Source organism: Phyllobates terribilis, unplaced genomic scaffold, assembly GCF_046119375.1.
Source record: "Phyllobates terribilis strain yellow unplaced genomic scaffold, ASM4611937v1 Scaffold_8__6_contigs__length_399053987, whole genome shotgun sequence".
Lineage (NCBI taxonomy): Eukaryota > Metazoa > Chordata > Amphibia > Anura > Dendrobatidae > Phyllobates > Phyllobates terribilis.
Window position 1 is genome coordinate 380276134 of NW_027362768.1, and position 27261 is coordinate 380303394.

The 27261-nt window shown below is 50.6% G+C and overlaps 1 protein-coding gene across 4 annotated transcripts in view; it reads right to left on the bottom strand.

The window, feature by feature from the left end:
- The window catches only part of GRM7 (glutamate metabotropic receptor 7), a 469276-nt gene that overhangs the window by 257623 nt on the left and 184392 nt on the right, over nt 1-27261 (bottom strand). For 3 of the 4 annotated variants that reach the window (XM_073645026.1, XM_073645027.1, XM_073645029.1), the window contains exon 2: nt 15159-15375. In XM_073645026.1, the coding sequence (XP_073501127.1) occupies nt 15159-15375 (217 nt within the window). Of the gene's footprint in view, nt 1-15158; nt 15376-26911; nt 27083-27261 lie in introns of those variants that run through there. The other variant, XM_073645028.1, reaches the window with a different exon arrangement.

Sequence of the window (27261 nt, forward strand, 5' to 3'; positions counted from 1 at the left end):
TATAATGCCCCAATCCTCAGTATCCGGGGATATAATGTCCCAATCCTCAGTATCCGGTGATATAATGCCCCAATCCTCAGCATCCGGGGATATAATGCCCCAATCCTCAGCATCCGGGGAAATAATGCCCCAATCCTCAGCATCCGGGGATATAATGCCCCAATCCTCAGTATCCGGTGATATAATGCCCCAATCCTCAGTATCCGCGGATATAATGCCCCAATCATCAGTATCAGGTGATATAATGCCCCAATCATCAGTATCCGGGGATATAATGCCCCAATCATCAGTATCCGGGGATATAATGCCCCAATCCTCAGTATCCGGTGATATAATGCCCCAATCCTCAGTATCCGCGGATATAATGCCCCAATCATCAGTATCAGGTGATATAATGCCCCAATCATCAGTATCCGGGGATATAATGCCCCAATCATCAGTATCAGGTGATATAACGCCCCAATCCTCAGCATCCGGTGATATAATGCCCCAATCCTCAGTATCCGGGGATATAATGTCCCAATCCTCAGTATCCGGTGATATAATGCCCCAATCCTCAGTATCCGGGGATATAATGCCCCAATCATCAGTATCCGGGGATATAACGCCCCAATCCTCAGTATCCGGTGATATAATGCCCCAATCCTCAGTATCCGGTGATATAATGTCCCAATCCTCAGTATCCGGTGATATAATGCCCCAATCCTCAGTATCCGGTGATATAACGCCCCAATCCTCAGTATCCGGTGATATAACGCCCCAATCCTCAGTATCCAGTGATATAATGCCCCAATCCTCAGTATCAGGTGATATAATGCCCCAATCCTCAGTATCAGGTGATATAATGCCCCAATCCTCAGTATCAGGTGATATAATGCCCCAATCCTCAGTATCCGGTGATATAATGCCCCAATCATCAGTATCAGGTGATATAATGCCCCAATCATCAGTATCAGGTGATATAATGCCCCAATCCTCAGTATCAGGTGATATAATGCCCCAATCCTCAGTATCAGGTGATATAATGCCCCAATCCTCAGTATCCAGTGATATAATGCCCCAATCATCAGTATCCGGTGATATAATGCCCCAATCCTCAGTATCCGGGGATATAATGCCCCAATCCTCAGTATCAGATGATATAATGCCCCAATCCTCAGTATCCGGTGATATAATGCCCCAATCCTCAGTATCCGGTGATATAATGCCCCAATCATCAGTATCAGGTGATATAATTCCCCAATCCTCAGTATCCGGGGATATAATGCCCCAATCATCAGTATCGGGGATATAATGGGCCAATCCTCAGTATCCGGGGATATAATGCCCCAATCCTCTGTATCCGGGGATATAATGCCCCAATCCTCAGTATCCGGTCATAAAATGCCCCAATCCTCAGTATCCGGTGATATAATGCCCCAATCCTCAGTATCCTGGGATATAATGCCCCAATCCACAGTATCCGGAGATATAATGCCCCAATCCTCAGTATCCGGGGATATAATGCCCCAATCCTCAGTATCCGGGGATATAATGCCCCAATCCTCAGTATCCGGCGATATAATGCCCCAATCCTCAGTATCAGGTGATATAATGCCCCAATCATCAGTATCAGGTGATATAATGCCCCAATCCTCAGTATCCGGTGATATAATCCCCCAATCTTCGGTGATATAATGCCCCAATCCTCAGTTTCCGGGGATATAATGCCCCAATCCTCAGTATCCGGTGATATAATGCCCCAATCATCAGTATCAGGTGATATAACGCCCCAATCCTCAATATCCGGTGATATAATGCCCCAATCCTCAGTATCCGGTGATATAATTCCCCAATCCTCAATATCCGGTGATATAATGCCCCAATCCTCAGTATACGGTCATATAATGCCCCAATCCTCAGTCCGGGGATATAATGCCCCAATCATCAGTATCAGGTCATATAATGCCCCAATCCACAGTATCCGGAGATATAATGCCCCAATCCTCTGTATCCGGGGATATAATGCCCCAATCCTCAGTATCCGGTCATATAATGCCCCAATCCTCAGTATCCGGTGATATAATGCCCCAATCCTCAGTATCCGGGGATATAATGCCCCAATCATCAGTATCAGGTGATATAATGCCCCAATCCACAGTATCCGGAGATATAATGCCCCAATACTCAGTATCCGGGGATATAATGCCCCAATCCTCAGTATCCGGGGATATAATGCCCCAATCCTCAGTATCCGGCGATATAATGCCCCAATCCTCAGTATCAGGTGATATAATGCCCCAATTATCAGTATCAGGTGATATAATGCCCCAATCCTCAGTATCAGGTGATATAATGCCCCAATCATCAGTATCAGGTGATATAATGCCCCAATCCTCAGTATCAGGTGATATAATGCCCCAATCATCAGTATCAGGTGATATAACGCCCCAATCCTCAGTATCCGGTGATATAATGCCCCAATCCTCAGTATCAGGTGATATAATGCCCCAAACCTCAGTATCCGGGGATATAATGCCCCAATCCTCAGTATCCGGTGATATAATGCCCCAGTCCTCAGTATCCGGTGATATAATGCCCCAATCATCAGTATCCGGTGATATAATGCCCCAATCCTCAGTATCAGGTGATATAATGCCCCAATCCTCAGTATCCGGTGATATAATGCCCCAATCCTCAGTATCCGGGGATATAATGCCCCAATCATCAGTATCCGGTGATATAATGCCCCAATCCTCAGTATCAGGTGATATAATGCCCCAATCCTCAGTATCAGGTGATATAATGCCCCAATCCTCAGTATCCGGTGATATAATGCCCCAATCCTCAGTATCCGGGGATATAATGCCCCAATCATCAGTATCCGGTGATATAATGCCCCAATCCTCAGTATCAGGTGATATAATGCCCCAATCCTCGGTGATCAGTGATATGGAGAAATATATGGAGGGACAGTACAGATCTGGATAATGACCTTTTTATACATATTCCTGCAACGGTGACAAAGGGAAATTCTCTATGTCTAGAGGGAGAAGGTTTAATCATAAGCACAGACAGTGATTCTTTACTGTTAGAGCAGTGACACTATGGATTCTTTACTGTACGAGCAGAGACACTATGGATTCTTTACTGTACGAGCAGTGACACTATGGATTCTTTACTGTTAGAGCAGTGACACAATAGATTCTTTACTGTACGAGCAGAGACACTATGGATTCTTTACTGTACGAGCAGTGACACTATGGATTCTTTACTGTTAGAGCAGTGACACTATGGATTCTTTACTGTAAGAGCAGTGACACTATGGATTCTTTACTGTACGAGCAGTGACACAATAGATTCTTTACTGTAAGAGCAGTGACACTATGGATTCTTTACTGTACGAGCAGTGACACTATGGATTCTTTACTGTAAGAGCAGTGACACTATGGATTCTTTACTGTACGAGCAGTGACACAATAGATTCTTTACTGTGCGAGCAGAGACACTATAGATTCTTTACTGTACGAGCAGTGACACTATGGATTCTTTACTGTAAGAGCAGTGACACTATGGATTCTTTACTGTACGAGCAGTGACACTATGGATTCTTTACTGTTAGAGCAGTGACACTATGGGTTCTTTACTGTAAGAGCAGTGAGACTATGGATTCTTTACTGTTAGAGCAGTGACACTATGGATTCTTTACTGTACAAGCAGTGACACTATGGATTCTTTACTGTTAGAGCAGTGACAGTATGGATTCTTTACTGTAAGAGCAGTGACACTATGGATTCTTTACTGTACGAGCAGTGACACTATGGATTCTTTACTGTTAGAGGAGTGACACTATGGATTCTTTACTGTAAGAGCAGTGAGACTATGGATTCTTTACTGTTAGAGCAGTGACACTATGGATTCTTTACTGTACAAGCAGTGACACTATGGATTCTTTACTGTTAGAGCAGTGACAGTATGGATTCTTTACTGTAAGAGCAGTGATACTATGGATTCTTTACTGTACGAGCAGTGACACAATAGATTCTTTACTGTACGAGCCATGATACTATGGATTATTTACTGTTAGAGCAGTGACACTATGGATTCTTTACTGTACGAGCAGTGATACTATGGATTCTTTACTGTAAGAGCAGTGACACTATGGATTCTTTACTGTACGAGCAGTGACACAATAGATTCTTTACTGTTAGAGCAGTGACACTATTGATTCTTTACTGTAAGAGCAGTGACACTATTGATTCTTTACTGTTAGAGCAGTGACACTATGGATTCTTTACTGTAAGAGCAGTGAGACTATGGATTATTTACTGTTAGAGCAGTGACACTATGGATTCTTTACTGTACGAGCAGTGACACTATGGATTCTTTACTGTTAGAGCAGTGACAGTATGGATTCTTTACTGTAAGAGCAGTGACACTATGGATTCTTTACTGTACGAGCAGTGACACAATAGATTCTTTACTGTGCGAGCAGTGACACTATAGATTCTTTACTGTACGAGCAGTGATACTATGGATTATTTACTGTTAGAGCAGTGACACTATGGATTCTTTACTGTAAGAGCAGTGACACTATGGATTCTTTACTGTATGAGCAGTGACACAATAGATTCTTTACTGTGCGAGCAGTGACACTATAGATTCTTTACTGTGCGAGCAGAGACACTATAGATTCTTTACTGTACGAGCAGTGATACTATGGATTATTTACTGTTAGAGCAGTGACACTATGGATTCTTTACTGTAAGAGCAGTGACACTATGGATTCTTTACTGTACGAGCAGTGACACTATAGATTCTTTACTGTGCGAGCAGTGACACTATGGATTCTTTACTGTAAGAGCAGTGACACTATGGATTCTTTACTGTACGAGCAGTGACACTATGGATTCTTTACTGTTAGAGCAGTGACACTATTGATTCTTTACTGTTAGAGCAGTTAGACTATGGATTCTTTACTGTTAGAGCAGTGACACTATGGATTCTTTACTGTACGAGCAGTGACACTATGGATTCTTTACTGTTAGAGCAGTGACAGTATGGATTCTTTATTGTACGAGCAGTGACACAATAGATTCTTTACTGTACGAGCAGTGACACTATGGATTCTTTACTGTACGAGCAGTGACAGTATGGATTCTTTACTGTAAGAGCAGTGACACTATGGATTCTTTATTGTACGAGCAGTGACACAATAGATTCTTTACTGTGCGAGCAGTGACACTATAGATTCTTTACTGTGCGAGCAGAGACACTATAGATTCTTTACTGTACGAGCAGTGATACTATGGATTATTTACTGTTAGAGCAGTGACACTATGGATTCTTTACTGTAAGAGCAGTGACACTATAGATTCTTCACTGTGCGAGCAGTGACACTATGGATTCTTTACTGTACGAGCAGTGACACTATGGATTCTTTACTGTACGAGCAGTGACACTATGGATTCTTTACTGTAAGAGCAGTGACACTATGGATTCTTTACTGTACGAGCAGTGACACTATGGATTCTTTACTGTTAGAGCAGTGACACTATGGATTCTTTACTGTAAGAGCAGTGAGACTATGGATTCTTTACTGTTAGAGCAGTGACACTATGGATTCTATACTGTACGAGCAGTGACACTATGGATTCTTTACTGTACGAGCAGTGACACTATGGATTCTTTACTGTTAGAGCAGTGACACTATGGATTCTTTACTGTTAGAGCAGTGACACTATGGATTCTATACTGTTAGAGCAGTGACACTATGGATTCTTTACTGTTAGAGCAGTGACACTATGGATTCTATACTGTAAGAGCAGTGACACTATGGATTCTATACTGTTAGAGCAGTGAGATTCTTTACTGTAAGAGCAGTGAGACTATGGATTCTTTACTGTTAGAGCAGTGACACTATGGATTCTATATTGTTAGAGCAGTAACACTATGGATTCTTTACTGTTAGAGCAGTGAGATTCTTTACTGTTAGAGCAGTGAGACTGTTGAAGTTTCTGTCACATGATGTTGTAATAGTTTATTCACTAATATAGTTCTAGGAGGTCTGGATGCCTTTCTAGATAATATATTACAGATTATGGGACAATGATCCAGCGAACTCGTCTGATTGCTTATGTGGAGTTAGGAAGGAACCTTTTCCCTAAGGCCACGACCCCACTATCAGTATTCGGTCAGTGTTTGTTCCTCACCTGGTTTTGGCTCCCATTATTGAGAAAAATCAGAGAAAAGGTAGAATAGAAACAAGTCACCAATTCTGCATTTATCACCCACTCCTGGTTTTGGCTCCCACTCCTGAGAAAAAATACTGACCGAATACTGATAGTGGGGCCGTGGCCTAATATGGGCAATTCACCTCGGCTTGAACTGACATTGTACACTAAGAGCACAGCCTTGTAGAGGAAATCGCCCCTATAAATACCGCACCATTATTGCTGTAATTGTTGTCTCCGTTACGCAGAAACGAAACTTTAATCAAATATGCAAATGATCTGCTCAGTGCACTCTGGGTGTGGCCAGAAGGCCCAATACATTATTCTTCCCTCTGGTTTTCCATACTCCCACCTTCCTCACTGGTGATTGACAGCACTGGCTTGTCTGCACTGATGGAGCAATAATGGTGCCATATTTATAGGGACGATATCCTCTATAGGGCCGTGGCTTAGTTTTGAGCTGACACTCCCTTTAACGCTCCTCTCTTCACCATCTTGAGCTGATCCGCTGTAAAGAGCCTCAGGCTATTCCCCCAGCCTGGTCAGTATTCTCAAGTTTCAGGGTGGATTTGATTCTTTTATTTCCAGTGTTACAGCAGTGACTGATTTTTGTTACTTTGTTGCAGTCACCAGTTGCTAATTGTTGATACGGAGGTATCGGGCTTCAGTCGCCCCCAGGACTTGAGAGGATGGCAATTCTATAAAGGGCATTTAACTGCTTGGAGCAGAAGCTGCTGCAGATTTAGCACTGGAGTCAGGGGCGGACAGACCAATGGTGCAGCCTGTACAGTCGCAAGGGGACCCAGAGGTTGGGGGCCACTACCACCTCCATAGCTGGTGGAATTCTGCATACTGCTGAGCGACTGGACTGCACAGGCCCCATGTACCGTTCTGGCACAGGGGCCTCCTGCCTGTGTCTGTCCCTGCCTGGAGCTGTCTCTGGCCTCCTGCCTGGAGCCGTCTCTGGCCTCCTGCCTGTGTCTGCCCCTGCCTGGAGCTGTCTCTGACCACCTGCCTGTGTCTGCCCCTGCCTGGAGCTGTCTCTGGACTCCTGCCTGTGTCTGCCCCTGCCTGGAGTTGTCTCTGGCCTCCTGCCTGTGTCTGCCCCTGCCTGGAGCGGTGTCTGACCTCCTGCCTGTGTCTGCCCCTGCCTGGAGCTGTCTCTGACCACCTGCCTGTGTCTGCCCCTGCCTGGAGCAGTGTCTGACCTCCTGCCAGTGTCTGCCCCTGCCTGGAGCTGTCTCTGGCCTCCTGCCCGTGTCTGCCCCTGCCTGGAGCAGTGTCTGACCACCTGCCTGTGTCTGCCCCTGCCTGGAGCTGTCTCTGACCACCTGCCTGTGTCTGCCCCTGCCTGTAGCTGTCTCTGATCTCCTGCCTGTGTCTGCCCCTGCCTGGAGCTGTCTGTGGCCTCCTGCCTGTGTCTGCCCCTACCTGGAGCTGTCTCTGACCTCCTGCCTGTGTATGCCCCTGTTTGGAGCAGTGTCTGACCTCCTGCCTGTGTCTGCCCCTGCCTGGAGCGGTGTCTGACCTCCTGCCCGTGTCTGTCCCTGCCTGGAGCTGTCTCTGGCCTCCTGCCTGTGTCTGCCCCTGCCTGGAGCTGTCTCTGACCACCTGCCTGTGTCTGCCCTTGCCTAGAGCTGTCTCTGGCCTCCTGCCTGTGTCTGCCCCTGCCTGGAGCTGTCTCTCACCACCTGCCTGTGTCTGCCCTTGCCTAGAGCTGTCTCTGGCCTCCTGCCTGTGTCTGCCTCTGCCTTGAGCTGCTGTCTCTGACCTCCTGCCTGTGTCTGCCCCTGCCTGGAGCTGTCTCTGGACTCCTGCCTGTGTCTGCCCCTGCCTGGAGCGGTCTCTGGCCTCCTGCCTGTGTCTGCCCCTGCCTGGAGCGATGTTGACCTCCTGCCTGTGTCTGCCCCTGCCTGGAGCTGTCTCTGACCACCTGCCTGTGTCTGCCCCTGCCTGGAGCAGTGTCTGACCTCCTGCCAGTGTCTGCCCCTGCCTGGAGCTGTCTCTGGCCTCCTGCCTGTGTCTGCCCCTGCCTGGAGCAGTGTCTGACCACCTGCCTGTGTCTGCCCCTGCCTGGAGCAGTGTCTGACCACCTGCCTGTGTCTGCCCCTGCCTGGAGCTGTCTCTGACCTCCTGCCTGTGTCTGCCCCTGCCTGGAGCTGTCTCTGGCCTCCTGCCTGTGTCTGCCCCTGCCTGGAGCTGTCTCTGACCTCCTGCCTGTGTCTGCCCGTTTGGAGCAGTGTCTGACCTCCTGCCTGTGTCTGCCCCTGCCTGGAGCTGTCTCTGACCTCCTGCCTGTGTCTGGCCCTGCCTGGAGCGGTGTCTGACCAGCTGCCTTGGGTGGGCACCATTCCTTATTTCCATAGGTTGTTGTGCCCTGCCTGGGTAACACTAATGCGCCCTTTGCTTTATCTTCTCTGTGAAACGTCTAGGTTTTTGCATTTTGCCTTTTCACCATCTTCCGGCACGTGTCACTTTCTAACTGGACACATCCATGGCACGAGGCTCCTCTCTCTCCAGCGCAGCAGAGGGGATTGTCAGGACCGCAGAACCATTAAAACGTAGAACTGAGCCAAGTCTGACACGGCTTGTTATCCGCCCTCCATTGATCTGGAACTGCAGTCCTGCTCTCGTCAGCGCTCTGGAGCAGGCGGCCATGATCTCCCTGTGCTCAGGTCCGGCTCTCGTCAGCGCTCTGGAGCAGGCGGCCATGATCTCCCTGTGCTCAGGTCCGGCTCTCGTCAGCGCTCTGGAGCAGGCGGCCATGATCTCCCTGTGCTCAGGTCCGGCCCTCGTCAGCACTCTGGAGCAGGCAGCCATGATCTCCCTGTGCTCAGGTCCGGCTCTCGTCAGCGCTCTGGAGCAGGCGGCCATGATCTCCCTGTGCTCAGGTCCGGCCCTCGTCAGCACTCTGGAGCAGGCAGCCATGATCTCCCTGTGCTCAGGTCCGGCTCTCGTCAGCGCTCTGGAGCAGGCGGCCATGATCTCCCTGTGCTCAGGTCCGGCCCTCGTCAGCGCTCTGGAGCAGGCGGCCATGATCTCCCTGTGCTCAGGTCCGGCTCTCGTCAGCGCTCTGGAGCAGGCGGCCATGATCTCGCTGTGCTCAGGTCCGGCTCTCGTCAGCGCTCTGGAGCAGGCGGCCATGATCTCCCTGTGCTCAGGTCCGGCTCTCGTCAGCGCTCTGGAGCAGGCGGCCATGATCTCCCTGTGCTCAGGTCCGGCTCTCGTCAGCGCTCTGGAGCAGGCGGCCATGATCTCCCTGTGCTCAGGTCCGGCTCTCGTCAGCGCTCTGGAGCAGACGGCCATGATCTCCCTGTGCTCAGGTCCGGCTCTCATCAGCGCTCTGGAGCAGGCGGCCATGATCTCCTTGTGCTCAGGTCCGGCTCTCGTCAGCGCTCTGGAGCAGGCGGCCATGATCTCCCTGTGCTCAGGTCCGGCTCTCGTCAGCGCTCTGGAGCAGGCGGCCATGATCTCCCTGTCTGACACGCTCAGGTCCGGCTCTCGTCAGCGCTCTGGAGCAGGCGGCCATGATCTCCCTGTGCTCAGGTCCGGCTCTCGTCAGCGCTCTGGAGCAGGCGGCCATGATCTCCCTGCGCTCAGGTCCGGCTCTCGTCAGCGCTCTGGAGCAGGCGGCCATGATCTCCCTGCGCTCAGGTCCGGCTCTCGTCAGCGCTCTGGAGCAGGCGGCCATGATCTCCCTGCGCTTAGGTCCGGCTCTCGTCAGCGCTCTGGAGCAGGCGGCCATGATCTCCCTGCGCTCAGGTCCGGCTCTCGTCAGCGCTCTGGAGCAGGCGGCCATGATCTCCCTGTGCTCAGGTCCGGCTCTCGTCAGCGCTCTGGAGCAGGCGGCCATGATCTCCCTGTGCTCAGGTCCAGCTCTCATCAGCGCTCTGCAACAGGCGGCCATGATCTCCCTGTGCTCAGGTGCAGCTCTCGTCAGCGCTCTGGAGCAGGCGGCCATGATCTCCCTGTGCTCAGGTCCAGCTCTCGTCAGCGCTCTGGAGCAGGCGGCCATGATCTCCCTGTGCTCAGGTCCGGCTCTCGTCAGCGCTCTGGAGCAGGCGGCCATGATCTCCCTGTGCTCAGGTCCAGCTCTCGTCAGCGCTCTGGAGCAGGCGGCCATGATCTCCCTGTGCTCAGGTCCAGCTTTCGTCAGCGCTCTGCAGCAGGCGGCCATGATCTCCCTGTGCTCAGGTCCGGCTCTCGTCAGCGCTCTGGAGCAGGCGGCCATGATCTCCCTGTGCTCAGGTCCAGCTCTCGTCAGCGCTCTGCAGCAGGCGGCCATGATCTCCCTGTGCTCAGGTCCGGCTCTCGTCAGCGCTCTGGAGCAGGCGGCCATGATCTCCCTGGGCTCAGGTCCAGCTCTCGTCAGCGCTCTGGAGCAGGCGGCCATGATCTCCCTGCGCTCAGGTCCAGCTCTCGTCAGCGCTCTGGAGCAGGCGGCCATGATCTCCCTGTGCTCAGGTCCAGCTCTCGTCAGCGCTCTGCAGCAGGCGGCCATGATCTCCCTGCGCTCAGGTCCAGCTCTCGTCAGCGCTCTGGAGCAGGCGGCCATGGTCTCCCTGTGCTCAGGTCCAGCTCTCGTCAGCGCTCTGGAGCAGGCGGACATGATCTCCCTGCGCTCAGGTCCAGCTCTCGTCAGCGCTCTGGAGCAGGCGGCCATGATCTCCCTGTGCTCAGGTCCAACTCTCGTCAGCGCTCTGGAGCAGGCGGCCATGATCTCCCTGTGCTCAGGTCCAGCTCTCGTCAGCGCTCTGGAGCAGGCGGCCATGATCTCCCTGTGCTCAGGTCCAGCTCTCGTCAGCGCTCTGCAGCAGGCGGCCATGATCTCCCTGCGCTCAGGTCCTGCTCTCGTCAGCGCTCTGGAGCAGGCGGCCATGATCTCCCTGTCTGACACGCTCAGGTCCGGCTTTGAAGTCAGTGCTGCCAGAGGCTCAGGCAGGTTTGGCTGCAGGCAGAGAGCGCCGGCTCCTTGCATTATTTACTAGGTGGAGGAGAGCGATGGCTGCTGCAGATACAATCTCTCCGCACGCTGTGTTCTCTGCAGCGGAGCAATGGATCCAAAGGATGAAAAGCGGAGAGCAGCATGTCCGCGGGTCCTGTGCCAGCGCAGCCAGGGGATTAGCGGCTTTATACTGAACGTGCCGCTCTCCATGTAAATAGTCAGAGTCTCTCCTTACTGTGAGGGTGGGGGGTCACTGGAGACCTGACTCTGGGGTCTTGCTGCACAGCGATATGGGCTGCCGGCTCACAGGGACCCCCGGGCTGTCTGCACCTTCATATGAAAATATCAGCCATAAATATAATATGGCCCCTGAATACTGTGCTGATGGCGCCGCGAGGAATCTCACTATGGGTCTATAGACATTCTGCACAGGGGGCGGCACACCGGCAAATGTCCAGGACCCTTATAGACTAGGGGAGACCCTAAGAATTGAGAAACCGAGATCTATCAGTGACCGGTTCACTGCTCCAGACCACCAGGGAATATACGATAAACCCCAACACCACCCTAGACCACCAGGGAATGTGACAAACTGACACCACCACAGACCACCAGGGAATGAGACAAACTGACACCACCCCAGACCACCAGGGAATGAGACAAACTGACACCACCCCAGACCACCAGGGAATGAGACAAACTGACACCACCCCAGACCACCAGGGAATGGGACAAACTGACACCACCCCAGACCACCAGGGAATATGACAAACTGACACCACCCCAGACCACCAGGGAATATGACAAACTGACACCACCACAGACCACCAGGGAATGTGACAAACTGACACCACCACAGACCACCAGGGAATATGACAAACTGACACCACCACAGACCACCAGGGAATGAGACAAACTGACACCACCCCAGACCACCAGGGAATGAGACAAACTGACACCACCCCAGACCACCAGGGAATGAGACAAACTGACACCACCCCAGACCACCAGGGAATGTGACAAACTGACACCACCCCAGACCACCAGGGAATATGACAAACTGACACCACCCCAGACCACCAGGGCATATGACAAACTGACACCACCACAGATCACCAGGGAATGTGACAAACTGACACCACCACAGACCACCAGGGAATATGACAAACTGACACCACCACAGACCACCAGGGAATGTGACAAACTGACACCACCACAGACCACCAGGGAATGTGACAAACTGACACCACCCCAGACCACCAGGGAATATGACAAACTGACACCACCACAGACCACCAGGGAATGTGACACCACCCCAGACCACCAGAGAATGTGACAAACTGACACCACCCCAGACCACCAGGGAATATGACAAACTGACACCACCACAGACCACCAGGGAATGTGACAAACTGACACCACCCCAGACCACCAGGGAATATGACAAACTGACACCACCCCAGACCACCAGGGAATATGACAAACTGACACCACCCCAGATCACCAGGGAATGTGACAAACTGACACCACCTCAGACCACCAGGGAATGTGACAAACTGACACCACCACAGACCACCAGGGAATGTGACAAACTGACACCACCCCAGACCACCAGGGAATATGACAAACTGACACCACCACAGACCACCAGGGAATGTGACAAACTGACACCACCCCAGACCACCAGGGAATATGACAAACTGACACCACCTCAGACCACCAGGGAATGTGACAAACTGACACCACCACAGACCACCAGGGAATGTGACAAACTGACACCACCCCAGACCACCAGGGAATATGACAAACTGACACCACCACAGACCACCAGGGAATGTGACAAACTGACACCACCCCAGACCACCAGGGAATATGACAAACTGACACCACCACAGACCACCAGGGAATGTGACAAACTGACACCACCCCAGACCACCAGGGAATATGACAAACTGACACCACCCCAGACCACCAGGGAATGTGAAAAACTGACACCACCCCAGACCACCAGGGAATATGACAAACTGACACCACCACAGACCACCAGGGAATGTGACAAACTGACACCACCCCAGACCACCAGGGAATGTGACAAACTGACACCACCCCAGATCACCAGGGAATGTGACAAACTGACACCACCTCAGACCACCAGGGAATGTGACAAACTGACACCACCACAGACCACCAGGGAATGTGACAAACTGACACCACCCCAGACCACCAGGGAATATGACAAACTGACACCACCACAGACCACCAGGGAATGTGACAAACTGACACCACCCCAGACCACCAGGGAATATGACAAACTGACACCACCTCAGACCACCAGGGAATGTGACAAACTGACACCACCCCAGACCACCAGGGAATATGACAAACTGACACCACCACAGACCACCAGGGAATGTGACAAACTGACACCACCCCAGACCACCAGGGAATATGACAAACTGACACCACCACAGACCACCAGGGAATGTGACAAACTGACACCACCCCAGACCACCAGGGAATATGACAAACTGACACCACCACAGACCACCAGGGAATGTGACAAACTGACACCACCCCAGACCACCAGGGAATATGACAAACTGACACCACCCCAGACCACCAGGGAATGTGAAAAACTGACACCACCCCAGACCACCAGGGAATATGACAAACTGACACCACCACAGACCACCAGGGAATGTGACAAACTGACACCACCCCAGACCACCAGGGAATATGACAAACTGACACCACCCCAGACCACCAGGGAATGTGACAAACTGACACCACCGCAGACCACCAGGGAATATGACAAACTGACACCACCACAGACCACCAGGGAAAGTGACAAACTGACACCACCACAGACCACCAGGGAATGTGATAAACTGACACCACCCCAGACCACTAGGGAATGTGACAAACTGACACCACCACAGACCACCAGGGAATGTGAAAAACTGACACCACCACAGACCACGAAGGAATGTGACAAACTGACACCACCCCAGACCACCAGGGAATGAGACAAACTGACACCACCACAGACCACCAGGGAATGTGACAAACTGACACCACCCCAGACCACCAGGGAATGAGACAAACTGACACCACCACAGACCACCAGGGAATGTGAAAAACTGACACCACCACAGACCACGAAGGAATGTGACAAACTGACACCACCCCAGACCACCAGGGAATGAGAGAAACTGACACCAACACAGACCACCAGGAAATGTAAGATGATCCCCGACACCACCCCAGACCACCAGAGAATGTAAGATGAACCCTGACACCAACCCAGACCACCAGGGACTGTGATACCACCCCAGACCACCAGAGAATGTAAGATGAACCCTGACACCAACCGAGAACACCATGGAATATGACACCACCCCAGACCGCCAGGGAGTGTAAGATATACCCCTTTACTATCTCAGACAACAGGGGAATTTATAACTAACCTATTTCACTGCCTTATACCATCAATGAATTTGTAATTAAGCCCCGCTAGATCATCGGGGAATGTAATATTTAACCTTTCTCTGCCTTAGTCCAGCAGTGAATATACAGTTAGCCTTCTTAACTACCCTAGACCACCAGGGAAACTATAACCAAGTGCTTGTGTAATTACCACTTCACAGCCCATAGACCAGCACAAATGTGTTATTATTACCCTTTTCACTTCCATAGACCACCATTCACAGTCTTAGACCAACAGTGAATGTACATTTTATTCTATACTTACCTTAGACCACCAAGGAATGAACAATTAACTATTTCACTACCCAAGACCAACATGAGTGGGGAAAAAATAATCTATTTCACCCCTCTAGACCACCAGGTGCCAACGCTATACCTATCCTAGATGACCAGGGAATGCAGAATTAACCATTTCATTTCTCTAGACCACAAAGGATTTCGAAATGACAAGAGAAAGTGTCTAAATATGGGGGGAACGATTCTTAGCCCCCCGGTATAGGTTAATTGTGTCTTACCTTCCTCTCTGGATATTTGCATGAATGACTCGACCCCTTTCTCGCCATAACTTCCTTCTGACGCCAGCGTGGAGACGTAATTCCACCTCATTGCTTTGACGATGTCCACCATGGCCTGAGCCTGGAAGGAATCTGGAGGGACCACCCGAGAGAAGAAGTCGTAGCGGCGGTCATCGCTCAGCTCGGGGGCGGTGGAGCCGTAACTGATCTGCGGGATCTGCCGAGAGAAAAGAGAGAGTAGATCGACATCAAGAAAAGGAGTCCGAAAACAGCCAGCAGAGGGGGGACGCCAGGGGGACGCGGGGGCCACACGAGTAGTCAGACATCCGAGAAGGGCCAAGAAATACGATGAACGGGGTGAAGGTCTGTTCATATTTATCAGCACCTTAAATATTGGAACCCCCTGATCCAGGACGTGGGGGAACTATGGGGTCCGGGTAATAACTTATTCATCGTGTGGGACCTATTGGCAGAATGAGGACTTTTTCGTCCCTTTTATTCCCACTGGAATGGACCGGAAGTGCGCATGCTCGACCAACGCTCCATGCATTATCAATGGAGCTGTCGGTAAAAGCTGCTAAGGAATGACTGGGGCGGCCGTGGAGCATGCGCATTGAAGGTCCATTATAAAAGGGGATACAAGTGCCGATCCCGGTGGTCAAACCCCCAATGATCATTATTAACTGTGATAACTTCTCATCACTTTACAACTTTTTTCATTTTTCAGGATCTGTGAGTGACTAAAGCTGCGTCCCCCCGTAGAGGATATGAGGGGAACGATATAGAGATGAGACGCAGGAAAGAGAGAACCGGCCTTCTTATTGCCGACATCCAGCGCCCGGTGATAGATCTGCAGCCGGCCGCGCTTCATCTACTCCACATCTCCAAAGCGTTTTATGTTTCCCTATTTCATGATAATTTACCATTCATGAGAGACGCCATAAGGGAGAATTGGAATTTTATTTTGTAATTTTGTGTAGATGCCAAGTGAAATGTATCAACAATGCTCAAAAAGAGAACGCGGCGCACAAAGGAGGCTCAGCGGCAGCAGCGGGATATTACACTCATCAGTCTAAGTCACAATCTTAAAGACACAGCGACACAAGCAGCCACTGTATACCAGAGATACATCCTGAATTATACCCCAGAGCTGCGCTCACTATTCTGCTGGTGCAGTCACTGTGTACATACATTACATTACTGATCCTGAGTTACCTCCTGTATTATCCTCCAGAGCTGCACTCACTATTCTGCTGGTGCAGTCACTGTGTACATACATTACATTACTGATCCTGAGTTACATCCTGTATTATACTCCAGAGCTGCACTCACTGTTCTGCTGGTGCAGTCACTGTGTACATACATTACATTACTGATCCTGAGTTACATCCTGTATTATACTCCAGAGCTGCACTCACTATGCTGCTGGTGCAGTCACTGTGTACATACATTACATTACTGATCCTGAGTTACATCCTGTATTATACTCCAGAGCTGCACTCACTATGCTGCTGGTGCAGTCACTGTGTACATACATTACATTACTGATCCTGAGTTACATCCTGTATTATACTCCAGAGCTGCACTCACTATTCTGCTGGTGCAGTCACTGTGTACATACATTACATTGCTGATCCTGTACTGATCCTGAGTTACCTCCTGTATTATGCTCCAGAGCTGAACTCACTATTCTGCTTGTGGAGTCACTGTGTACATACATTACTGATCCTGAGTTACATCCTGTATTATACTCCAGAGCTGCACTCACTATTCTGCTGGTGCCGTCACTGTGTAAATACATTACATTACTGATCCTGAGTTACATCCTGTATTATACCCCAGAGCTGCACTCACTATTCTGCTGGTGCAGTCACTGTGTACATACATTACATTACTGATCCTGAGTTACATCCTGTATTATCCTCCAGGGCTGCACTCACTATTCTGCTGCTGCAGTCACTGTGTACATACATTACATTACTGATCCTGAGTTACATCCTGTATTATACCCCAGAGCTGCACTCACTATTCTGCTGGTGCAGTCACTGTGTACATACATTACATTACTGATCCTGAGTTACATCCTGTATTATACTCCAGAGCTGCACTCACTATTCTGCTGGTGCAGTCACTGTGTACATACATTACATTACTGATCCTGAGTTACATCCTGTATTATACTCCAGAGCTGCACTCACTATGCTGCTGGTGCAGTCACTGTGTACATACATTACATTACTGATCCTGAGTTACATCCTGTATTATCCTCCAGAGCTGCACTCAGTATGCTGCTGGTGCAGTCACTGTGTACATACATTACATTACTGATCCTGAGTTACATCCTGTATTATACCCCAGAGCTGCACTCACTATTCTGCTGGTGCAGTCACTGTGTACATACATTACATTACTGATCCTGAGTTACATCCTGTATTATACTCCAGAGCTGCACTCACTATTCTGCTGGTGCAGTCACTGTGTACATACATTACATTACTGATCCTGAGTTATATCCTGTATTATACTCCAGAGCTGCACTCACTATTCTGCTGGTGCAGTCACTGTGTACATACATTACATTACTGATCCTGAGTTACATCCTGTATTATACTGCAGAGCTGCACTCACTATTCTGCTGGTGCAGTCACTGTGTACATACATTACATTACTGATCCTGAGTTACCTCCTGTATTATACTCCAGAGCTGCACTCACTATTCTGCTGGTGCAGTCACTGTGTACATACATTACATTACTGATCCTGAGTTACCTCCTGTATTATACTCCAGAGCTGCACTCACTATTCTGCTGGTGCAGTCACTGAGTACATACATTACATTACTGATCCTGAGTTACATCCTGTATTATACTCCAGAGCTGCACTCACTATTCTGCTGGTGCAGTCACTGAGTACATACATTACATTACTGATCCTGAGTTACACCCTGTATTATACTCCAGAGCTGCACTCACTATTCTGCTGGTGCAGTCACTGTGTACATACATTACATTACTGATCCTGAGTTACATCCTGTATTATACTCCAGAGCTGCACTCACTATTCTGCTGGTGCAGTCACTGTGTACATACATTACATTACTGATCCTGAGTTACACCCTGTATTATACTCCAGAGCTGCACTCACTATTCTGCTGGTGCAGTCACTGTGTAAATACATTACATTACTGATCCTGAGTTACATCCTGTATTATACTCCAGAGCTGCACTCACTATTCTGCTGGTGCAGTCACTGTGTACATACATTACATTACTGATCCTGAGTTACCTCCTGTATTATACTCCAGAGCTGCACTCACTATTCTGCTGGTGCAGTCACTGTGTATATACATTACATTACTGATCCTGAGTTACATCCTGTAGATCTTTTATTATAAAAATGAAAAACATAACAATAATAATAACAGAAACATAACAAAATTAATAACCAGAAAATAAACAATGTGATGAACTGCTCCAGCCGCTCCCTCTCTCCTCACACACATATTATACATATATACACAATAATAACTACCTACACCATGACATCTGGTCCGGTTACCAAACAAATAATAACAATATAATAAACAATAACCGACAAATTATATACAAACTAATATATACATTCTTTTTTTTTTTTTTTTTTTAAATAAATACTAGTATACAAATATATACAAGACTAAACTAAGCACCCCACACTCGAGCCCACCAGTCCCTCCCCGGCACTGACCTGAGAGCTGGTCCTGCGCCTCATGCCTCAGTCCATGTCCAACGTCCATAGGCCAGATCAGGCAGTGCCAGTTTTTCACCCAAATAACCAGTGTCCCACAAGATGAACCCACCTCCCCCCTTTTCCCTCCACCCAACCTAACACCTCCACCCAAACCCATATATACAATATATACAGAAACAAACAATACAATAACCACAACTGACAAAGCCCAAGTTCGGCACCTGCAGCCCTACATCACTGTCTACTGATCAATAAAACAAAAATCTATGGTGTCAGCAGCAGCCCACCACCAGGAGAGGAGACGACCAGACTAGGGCACACTAAAAGAAAAGCCCCTCCAGAAGAGAGCGGCCCTCCGTGTACCCAGTCTCTCATACTCCAGAGCACGCACCTTCACCAGGTCACCGAGTATGGTCCTAAACACATCGTCCACTGGGAGGATTTTCCGTTGCGTCGATACTAAGCACCGTGCGTTCCACGTGTGATACCTAACCACTGCGCTAACTAGAAATAAGGTGCAACGGTCCCGACCACCCAGGTCCCCGAATGCTCCATAGGCCCATTCCGCATAAGAGAGACCGGCCAGCCGGGGCCAGCCAATGGAGGCGCCCACCCTGTTGTACACCTCTGTGTTAAAGGGACAACGAAGCAGGAAGTGGTCCATGCTTTCTAGCATGGTACCACAATGCTCCCGAGGACAGTTCCTGTCCTCAGAGCTCCTACACTTCAGATTGTCCCTCACACACAGTTTCCCATGGAAGCAGCGCCAAGCCAAGTCCCAAAACTTCGAGGGGATTCTGATAGAATTCAAAAGATGCAGACCCACCACAAGATCCCGACTTGGGCAATCCCTGAGCGCCAGAGGCCTCTGAAAATGGGTCAACAGAACCTTTTTGTCAAGGAGCTTCCTTGGCAGAGTCCTGACCTCCCACATTCCCAGACCCCACCGGCGAATTACCTTCAGAACCACGGTAGCGTAAGCCGGGAGATGTCCATGCGGTGTGCGGAGATCCTTCACTTGCCCTCCTGTCTCCCATTCCTGGAAGAAAGGCTGAAACCATCCCTTACAGGAGAATACCCACGGAGGAGCCCTCTCTTTCCAGAGGTTTGCAATATTGATCTTAATGAAGGTATTCACAAGGAATACCACAGGGTTGACCATACCCAACCCTCCTAGTCTCCTCGTACGGTAAGTAACCTCCCTCTTGACCAGGTTCAGTCTATTCCCCCATAACAGTTGGAAGAACAAACTGTAGACCCGAGTCCAGAGAGGCTCCGGCAAGATGCACACACTGCCCAGATAGATCAGCAAAGGGAGCAGGTAAGTTTTGATCAGGTTTACCCTTTCCCTTAGGGTCAAAGACCAACCCTTCCATTGGTTCACCTTCTGAGTGGCGATCTCTAGCCTGCTGTCCCAATTTTGTTTGGGGTAATCCCCCTGGCCAAATTCGATGCCAAGAACTTTTGCAGAGACTTTGGGTCCTGGAAGGGTGTCCGGGAGATCAAAACCAGGATCTCCTCCTCCCAGCCAGAGACTCTCACACTTATCCCGGTTGATCTTAGACCCGGATGCCTCCGAGTAGCGATTTACCTCTGACATCAGCCATTCTGCCTCCCCATCAGAGGAAACAAAAACAGTGACGTCATCGGCATACGCCACCACTCTCAGAGTGGCTTCCGGTGCTGCCCGGTCCATCCCGATCCCAGCCAACGGTCCACGCTCCAGCCTCCTAAGAAGTGGGTTAAATGCAAACACGTACAGCAGCGGGCTCAAGGGACAACCCTGGCGAACACCACACCCAACCTAAAAAGAGCGGCCAATCCAACCGTTCACAAGCGGGAAACTCTCTGCCCCAGCGTACAAGGTCTTAAGCCAATCAACGAACCCCCCCGGCAGGCCATACCTCAGAAGGACAGACCAGGGGTACTCATGATTAACCTGATCAAACGCTTTTGCCTGGTCCAATGACAGCATGTACCCCTTCCAGTGACCAGCCCTACCCTGCTCCACCGCCTCTCGGACACAGAGTACAGCACTAATTGTACTGCGGCCCAGAACAGAGCAATGCTGGGCCCCCGAAAGGAGCTGGGGTGCAAATTTCACCAGCCAATTAAACAGCACCTTTGCCAAAACCTTCCTGTCTGCATTAAGAAGCGCTATGGGACGCCAATTCTCAATGCAAGATGGGTCCTTACCCTTTGACAAGACGATCAGGGCAGACCTCCTCATTGACTTTGGCAGAGTGCCCGAGGAAAGACACTCATTGAATACCTCAGTCAAGAGGGGAACCAAGGCGTCCTTAAAGGTTTTATAGAATTCAGATGTTAAGGCATCTGGACCGGGAGATTTCTTTAGGGCAAGCCCTTCAATCGCCAACTTAACTTCCTCTTCCCTGATCATCTCTGTCAAAACACCAAGAGAGGGGTCTACCCCTGGTTCGGGGACGGCTTCAGCCAGAAAAGCCGACATCTCATCCCAATCCAGATCCCTCTTCCCCAAGAGGTGCGAGTAGAAGGATCTGACGACCTCCAGGATCCCTGATCTGGATCTTTTCAGGGACCCCGCAGTGTCAACCAGTCCTGTAACAACTTTACTATTCACTGACATCTTGCAGTTTCTGTAAGGGTCGGGCGAGCAGTACTTCCCATAATCCCTCTCAAAAACCAAAGATGCGTGTCTATCATACTGACACCTCATTAGCAAAGGTTTCACTCTGGAGATCTCCTCGCGGCTACCTCCAGTTGAGACAAGATGCTCGAGTTTCCTCCTCAGGCCCTGATACAGGCGATACCTATCCAGGCTCCTGAGGCTCGAGAGCTGGCGGAAGAATCTCGCCACCCTTTTCTTAAACATCTCCCACCACTCTGACTTACTACTACAAAGATCCAGTAAGGGTACCTGGCTCTGAAGAAAATCCTCAAAGGACTGTCTTATCTCCGCTTCTTCCAAGAGAGACGAATTGAGCCTCCAAAAGTCTCTTCCCATCCAGGGGGTCTCTGTAACATTCAGGGAAAACAAAATCAAACAGTGATCGGAGAACTCCACCTCAACAACAGATACTGCTGAAGAGACAGCTTCCTCCTTTAAATAAAACCTGTCTATCCTGGACCTACAGTTACCTCTATGATAGGGGTACCTCGTGGCCTGGGGTGTGCCGGATGTGGACATCCACCAGGCGAGCCTCACTAGCTATACTATTAAGGGCGACGCTATCATAAGTCAGCTTGTCTCTGGAACCTCCTCTATCCCGGGGCCTCGTGACAGTGTTGAAGTCCCCTCCAAAGACGACCGGCCGACTCGTAAAAAAGTAGGGCTTGATCCTCGTAAAGAGACACTTCCGGTCCCACTTAGATTGGGGACCATAGATGTTAATGAGCCGGAGCTCTTGTCCCTTCATGAGGACATCTAATATCAGGCACCTACCCATTTCTAACTCAACAACCCGTCGGCATTCTACAAGTGCGGTAAAAAGGACCGCCACTCCGCTATACGGCTCGGCCGCAAGAGACCAATAGGAGGGCCCGAGTCTCCACTCCCTCTTAGCTATAAACACCTCTGCCATATTTGGCAGCCTGGTCTCTTGCAAAAAGAAAATGTCAGCTTCAACCCGGCTGAGAAAATCAAAGGCCGCAAATCTAGCCATATTTGACTTAATGCTGGCGACATTAATGGACGCCAGCGTCAACGGAGTGGGTACCGCCATCATTGATGATTAAGTTAGACGGCTTTCCTCTTCCCACTCCCCTTATCCTCTGCCTCAGACGAGGAATCCTTCCCCCTCTTTAATGACACAGAGGTGTCCATTCCTGCATTTTTCCTTCTTTTCTCGTCCTCGTCTCCGGACTCTGGGCCAGTCCCTCCCCCCAAGGACCCTGCATCCCCAGGAGAAGGAGACTCGGCACCCCCTGTAAGCTCCGCTGAAGCCGGAACCTCACCCTCAGCCTCCTCTTCTGAGGAAGAGATGTTATCAAGGGCTTGGAACCGGTTAGAAAGACCAACCAGAGGGGAGTAGGTTTTACCTTCCTTAGGTACCTTGGTCAGAGCGGGAGAAGATGTTTTATCTCCCTTCTTTCTCTTCTTTTTGGTGCCGAGCTTACGCTTGTTCTCTAGCCACCGCTTATTATCCTCATCCATACTTTCATAATGGGAGGATTCTGAGGCAGAGGCAGTTTCCTCCCTGTGGATCCTCCTGACCTCCTCATCCAACTCATCATCCCTCGGGGCCTCAGCAGCAAGACTGGCATCCAGGACAGGGGCTGCCCCGGTAGTCTGGGGCTCACCCCGCTCCCTCTCCTGTCTGCGCTTGTCTAGACGCTTCAGCTGGGCAGGCGTCTTTTTATTGTTTTTCTTCCCTGGCCCCTCAGCTCCCCCACCCCTGCTAGTCCCCTCCCCAGCAGAATCGGCCTCACGGCTTTCTCCCACCAGGGTCTCGACTGCATTAACGAAGGAGCGAAGACAACGGCTGAATGGGTGACCTAACTCACCACACAGGTGGCACCTAATCTCCACACAAGAGGCGGCAAGATGGCCGACACCCCCACACAACGCACATTTCTGCACGGTGCAGTTTGCACTGAAGTGTGTGGGGTCGCCGCACCTGTGACAGAGCTTCGGTTGCCCCTGGTAGAAGACCAGGATACGATCCCTACCCAGGAAGGCAGATGATGGAATGTGGGCAACCGTACCACCTGAACGCCTAAGTTTTACCATAAAGGTCCAGGCCCCTGACCAGATACCAAACTTATCGCGGTTTTTCTTTGGCATCTCCACCACCTCTCCATACCGACCAAGCCACGTCATGATATCATAGCAAGAAAGCGACTCGTTACGAGTCATCACGGTCACTTTCTTGATCTGGTTTTGGCGAGACACTGCCTGAACAGCAAAGTCTCGCCAGCCGGGCTTATTTTTTGCCAACTCATAATTCGTCCAGAAGAGCTCAAGCCCCTCCGGCCGAACAAAGCTGACATCAAACTCAGGCGTGGAATAGGGATGTATCAAGGCGTAGATGTCAATCGCCTTGAAGCCCATCCTCAGCAGGAGCTCCACAACTTTAGACCTCGGAGGACATGCATCACTGCCCCTCCACAGAAGACGGACCACATTCCTACGCACACTGCCTGGCCCGGCTGTTGGGAGGGACCACACTGTATCCCCCCTTTTTGCTCTCGGAAGGCCCCGAGGCCATGCCTCTCTATCCAGAAGGATAGATCAACCTCTCGACCCTCTACCATTAGTGATCTCTCTCCCTTCTTTAGAGCCTCCAGAAGGCACCGTTGCAACATGCCGTCCCCAAAGCCCGGAGACGAGGAGGATGCCCTATTTGCCCCGGAGGTGAAACTGGCATAACTCTGGACAGGTGTTGCCACCCCCGGGGGGGCAACCGGACCAGTGACCACATCAGCCCCAACAGCATCACCATTACCCACCTCCATCTCACCCTCCACCAAACCAGCAACCACACCACTAGACAATGAATTAGCCTCATTCACCCCCACCACCACATTCATTCCTGCTGGACCAGTAACAATGGCGGATGACATTTTGACCTCCGCATCAGGCACAAGGGGCTCAGTCACCTCCATGGAACTGGAGGCGACCTCACCCCCGGTCTTATGTGTGCCCTCCACATCATCGGTCGGTAATTTCTGCTGTTTGGCATTCGGTATAATGTGCCGCTGATCTTTAGCTGCTGTTAGGCGCCGCTGATCTTTAGCATCAGGATCTTCCGGACCAGCGACGCCAACACAAAATAGCACTTTCGTGGGAGGACCGGAACGCTCAGCCCCGACAGCCGCCTCACACTGCCGCCGCTTCTCAACTATGTGATCAGCGGCAACAGCATTCAGAGGCGCCGAGGCTACCGGAGCTGCCCCCGACACCGGGCTGCTCCCCCCTCCCACTGAGGAGCGCACCACAGCATCGTGGCCTGACGGAACGCCCGCCGCCAGGCCGCCCTCACTGTCCAGCCTCTCGGCTGATGCACCTCCTGCTGAGTCCCCACTACTACAAGCAGAGACGGAGCTCTGCGCCTCACTACCGCGCTCTGTAATCTCCCCGCGCCTTTGCACCGGATCCACAGCAGAACCCGGGCTGGGCTGGGCAACGGGGCTTATACAGCGAGCTGAGCCTGCCGCCGACTCAGGGGGTACAGGGAGGGGGGCATATACGTATCTTACCGCTTCCTGCAGCTTTGGCTTGGTCTTCTTTGCCTTTTTGTGGCCCCCAGGTGCCTCTTCTGGTAGATCGTCACCAAGATGGAAGTTTTGGAGGCACACTGGGGACTCCAGGAGCTTAATCTCCGCCATTAGCGCCCCTCCCTGGCTGCTGCTGTCACTGTCCTCCCCAGAGCCGGCAGAACTGCGACCGGATGTCACTGTCGCCTGTCCTGCAGGGAGCTCGCTGCACGTGGCCTGCGGGTGACTTTGCAGGCTGCCAGGTGGGGCTTCCTGCTGGTCATCATCACTCTCATCATCCACCTGGCTCTCAGGCTGCAGCCCCATCTGCCTTTGCTCTCTGGTATCAGCCACTTCTCTGTAGCGGTCTTCATTTATTAGCTTTTCTTTGAATGGACCGCTCTGCTCTCTGATGGTGGCTTTCCTAAGTTCCAGCAGGTGAATCTCGCTGGTCAGTCGCTTTACCTCGGCTTGGAGCTTGGCCTTCCTTGGTTTGGAGGCCCCTGCAGCTTTTGCGCTTGTGCAGCGCAGCTCCTCCCGAAATCTCCTGACGAGCTTACTCACATCTTCATACTCACGGAGGTGGATCATGACCCGGGAGGCATAGGTGGACACAGACTCCCGGGGTCCCTGCAGCGCCCAACCCCCCTCAGGGAGGTCGGCCTCACCTCCATGAGCACTCAGCTTTCCTCCGGAAGGAGCGCCATCATGCACGCCGCTGTCAGGCTTTTCCTCCATGCTGGAAGCCTTGCGGCTTCTAGGGGTCTCCACAATCCCGGGGGGAGTAGGAGCGACATTGCTGCAACTCCTGGTGGAGCGTCTCACCCCCGAGTCCTCTGATGTGCAGGCCGGTAGCTGGTTTCTTCTGCCCCCTGCCGGCCTGGTCGGGAAGCAGAAGCCTGGGGCTTGGCTCCTTCACTCATCCCAGAAACCCGCTCCCTCCCTGGGTATGAGAGAGAGCAGGTCCCCAGGTTGAGAGGTGTTGGTTTCTCAGAGATCAGGAGCACACAGCAGGATCTGCAGCCACCACACCCGCAATCACCACACTGAGCAGCAGCTGATCAGAGCTGCACCCAGTATGCTGCTGGTACAGTCACTGTGTACATACATTACATTACTGATCCTGAGTTACCTCCTGTATTATACTCCAGAGCTGCACTCACTATTCTTCTGGTGCAGTCACTGTGTTCACACATGTTTTCTATACATGCACACTAATGTGGTCCGGTTCTCAGTATAGGGGTCACTGTCACTGACATTTCTGTAGTCAAATGAAATCACACTGTTGTACGGTGTCTGTAATGTGTCACTAAATATCAGCTCTTTACAGCCCTCTCGCACCGCACAAAACCCTGCGCTCTTTATGAAAGTGTCTGTCTGTGATCCTGCTGTCTGTCTGTGATTGATCTGCGCTGTCAGTCTAGTGACGGTACAGGCAGCACATAACCACTATAGCTTCATTTAAAGTGATACACCCTGACACAAGTTATTAGTTTCTTACTACTTTATGGAGTTACAGGAGATGTCCACGTAACCGCTCTTCACTGTCAGCTAATTTTACTTCTCTTTCTTTAGCTATGATCAGCGACTCCAGCTTGGCTACATTGTCTATTGGAGTCTGAATGCCACCGCCTGTCTTATCTAAGACTTCTGCTCTTTTAATTCACCATGCTTTATACTGCAGCTTTCCTCTCTTATTGTAACATTTTGTTCAGTGATTTGGAGGTGCGCCCGTAGCAGTGACCTTTAAAAAGAGATGAGGATGGTTTATCTTCAATGATATATTGTACCTATACAAAGTCTCCTGTGAGAATGAATCCTGGAGAACATCCTCCTCCAATACTTACAGTCAGGTGGAATAACAATGAACGCAGACTCCACAAGACATTCCCTTGTGTTTAGCATTTATGGCCTGTGAATAGAAAAGTATCATTCTCATGGGGAAATCCTCCGGGGAATCGGCAATTGTTTTCTACAATTTTCAGTGAAGCACAAGTAGCACAAATGTATCCAGTCTGCAATCATCAGTTATATTTAACATGACCCGAGGTGTATTCCAGAGCATTGACCCCAACTGTATAATCTGCTAATAAACCTTCAGAGGCCAAAGCTCAGGTGTCCTAACACACAGAAGATCCACTGCTCTGCCATATAAATGCTCAATATAATACTTGGTACCTACATCCTCCACTAGTGG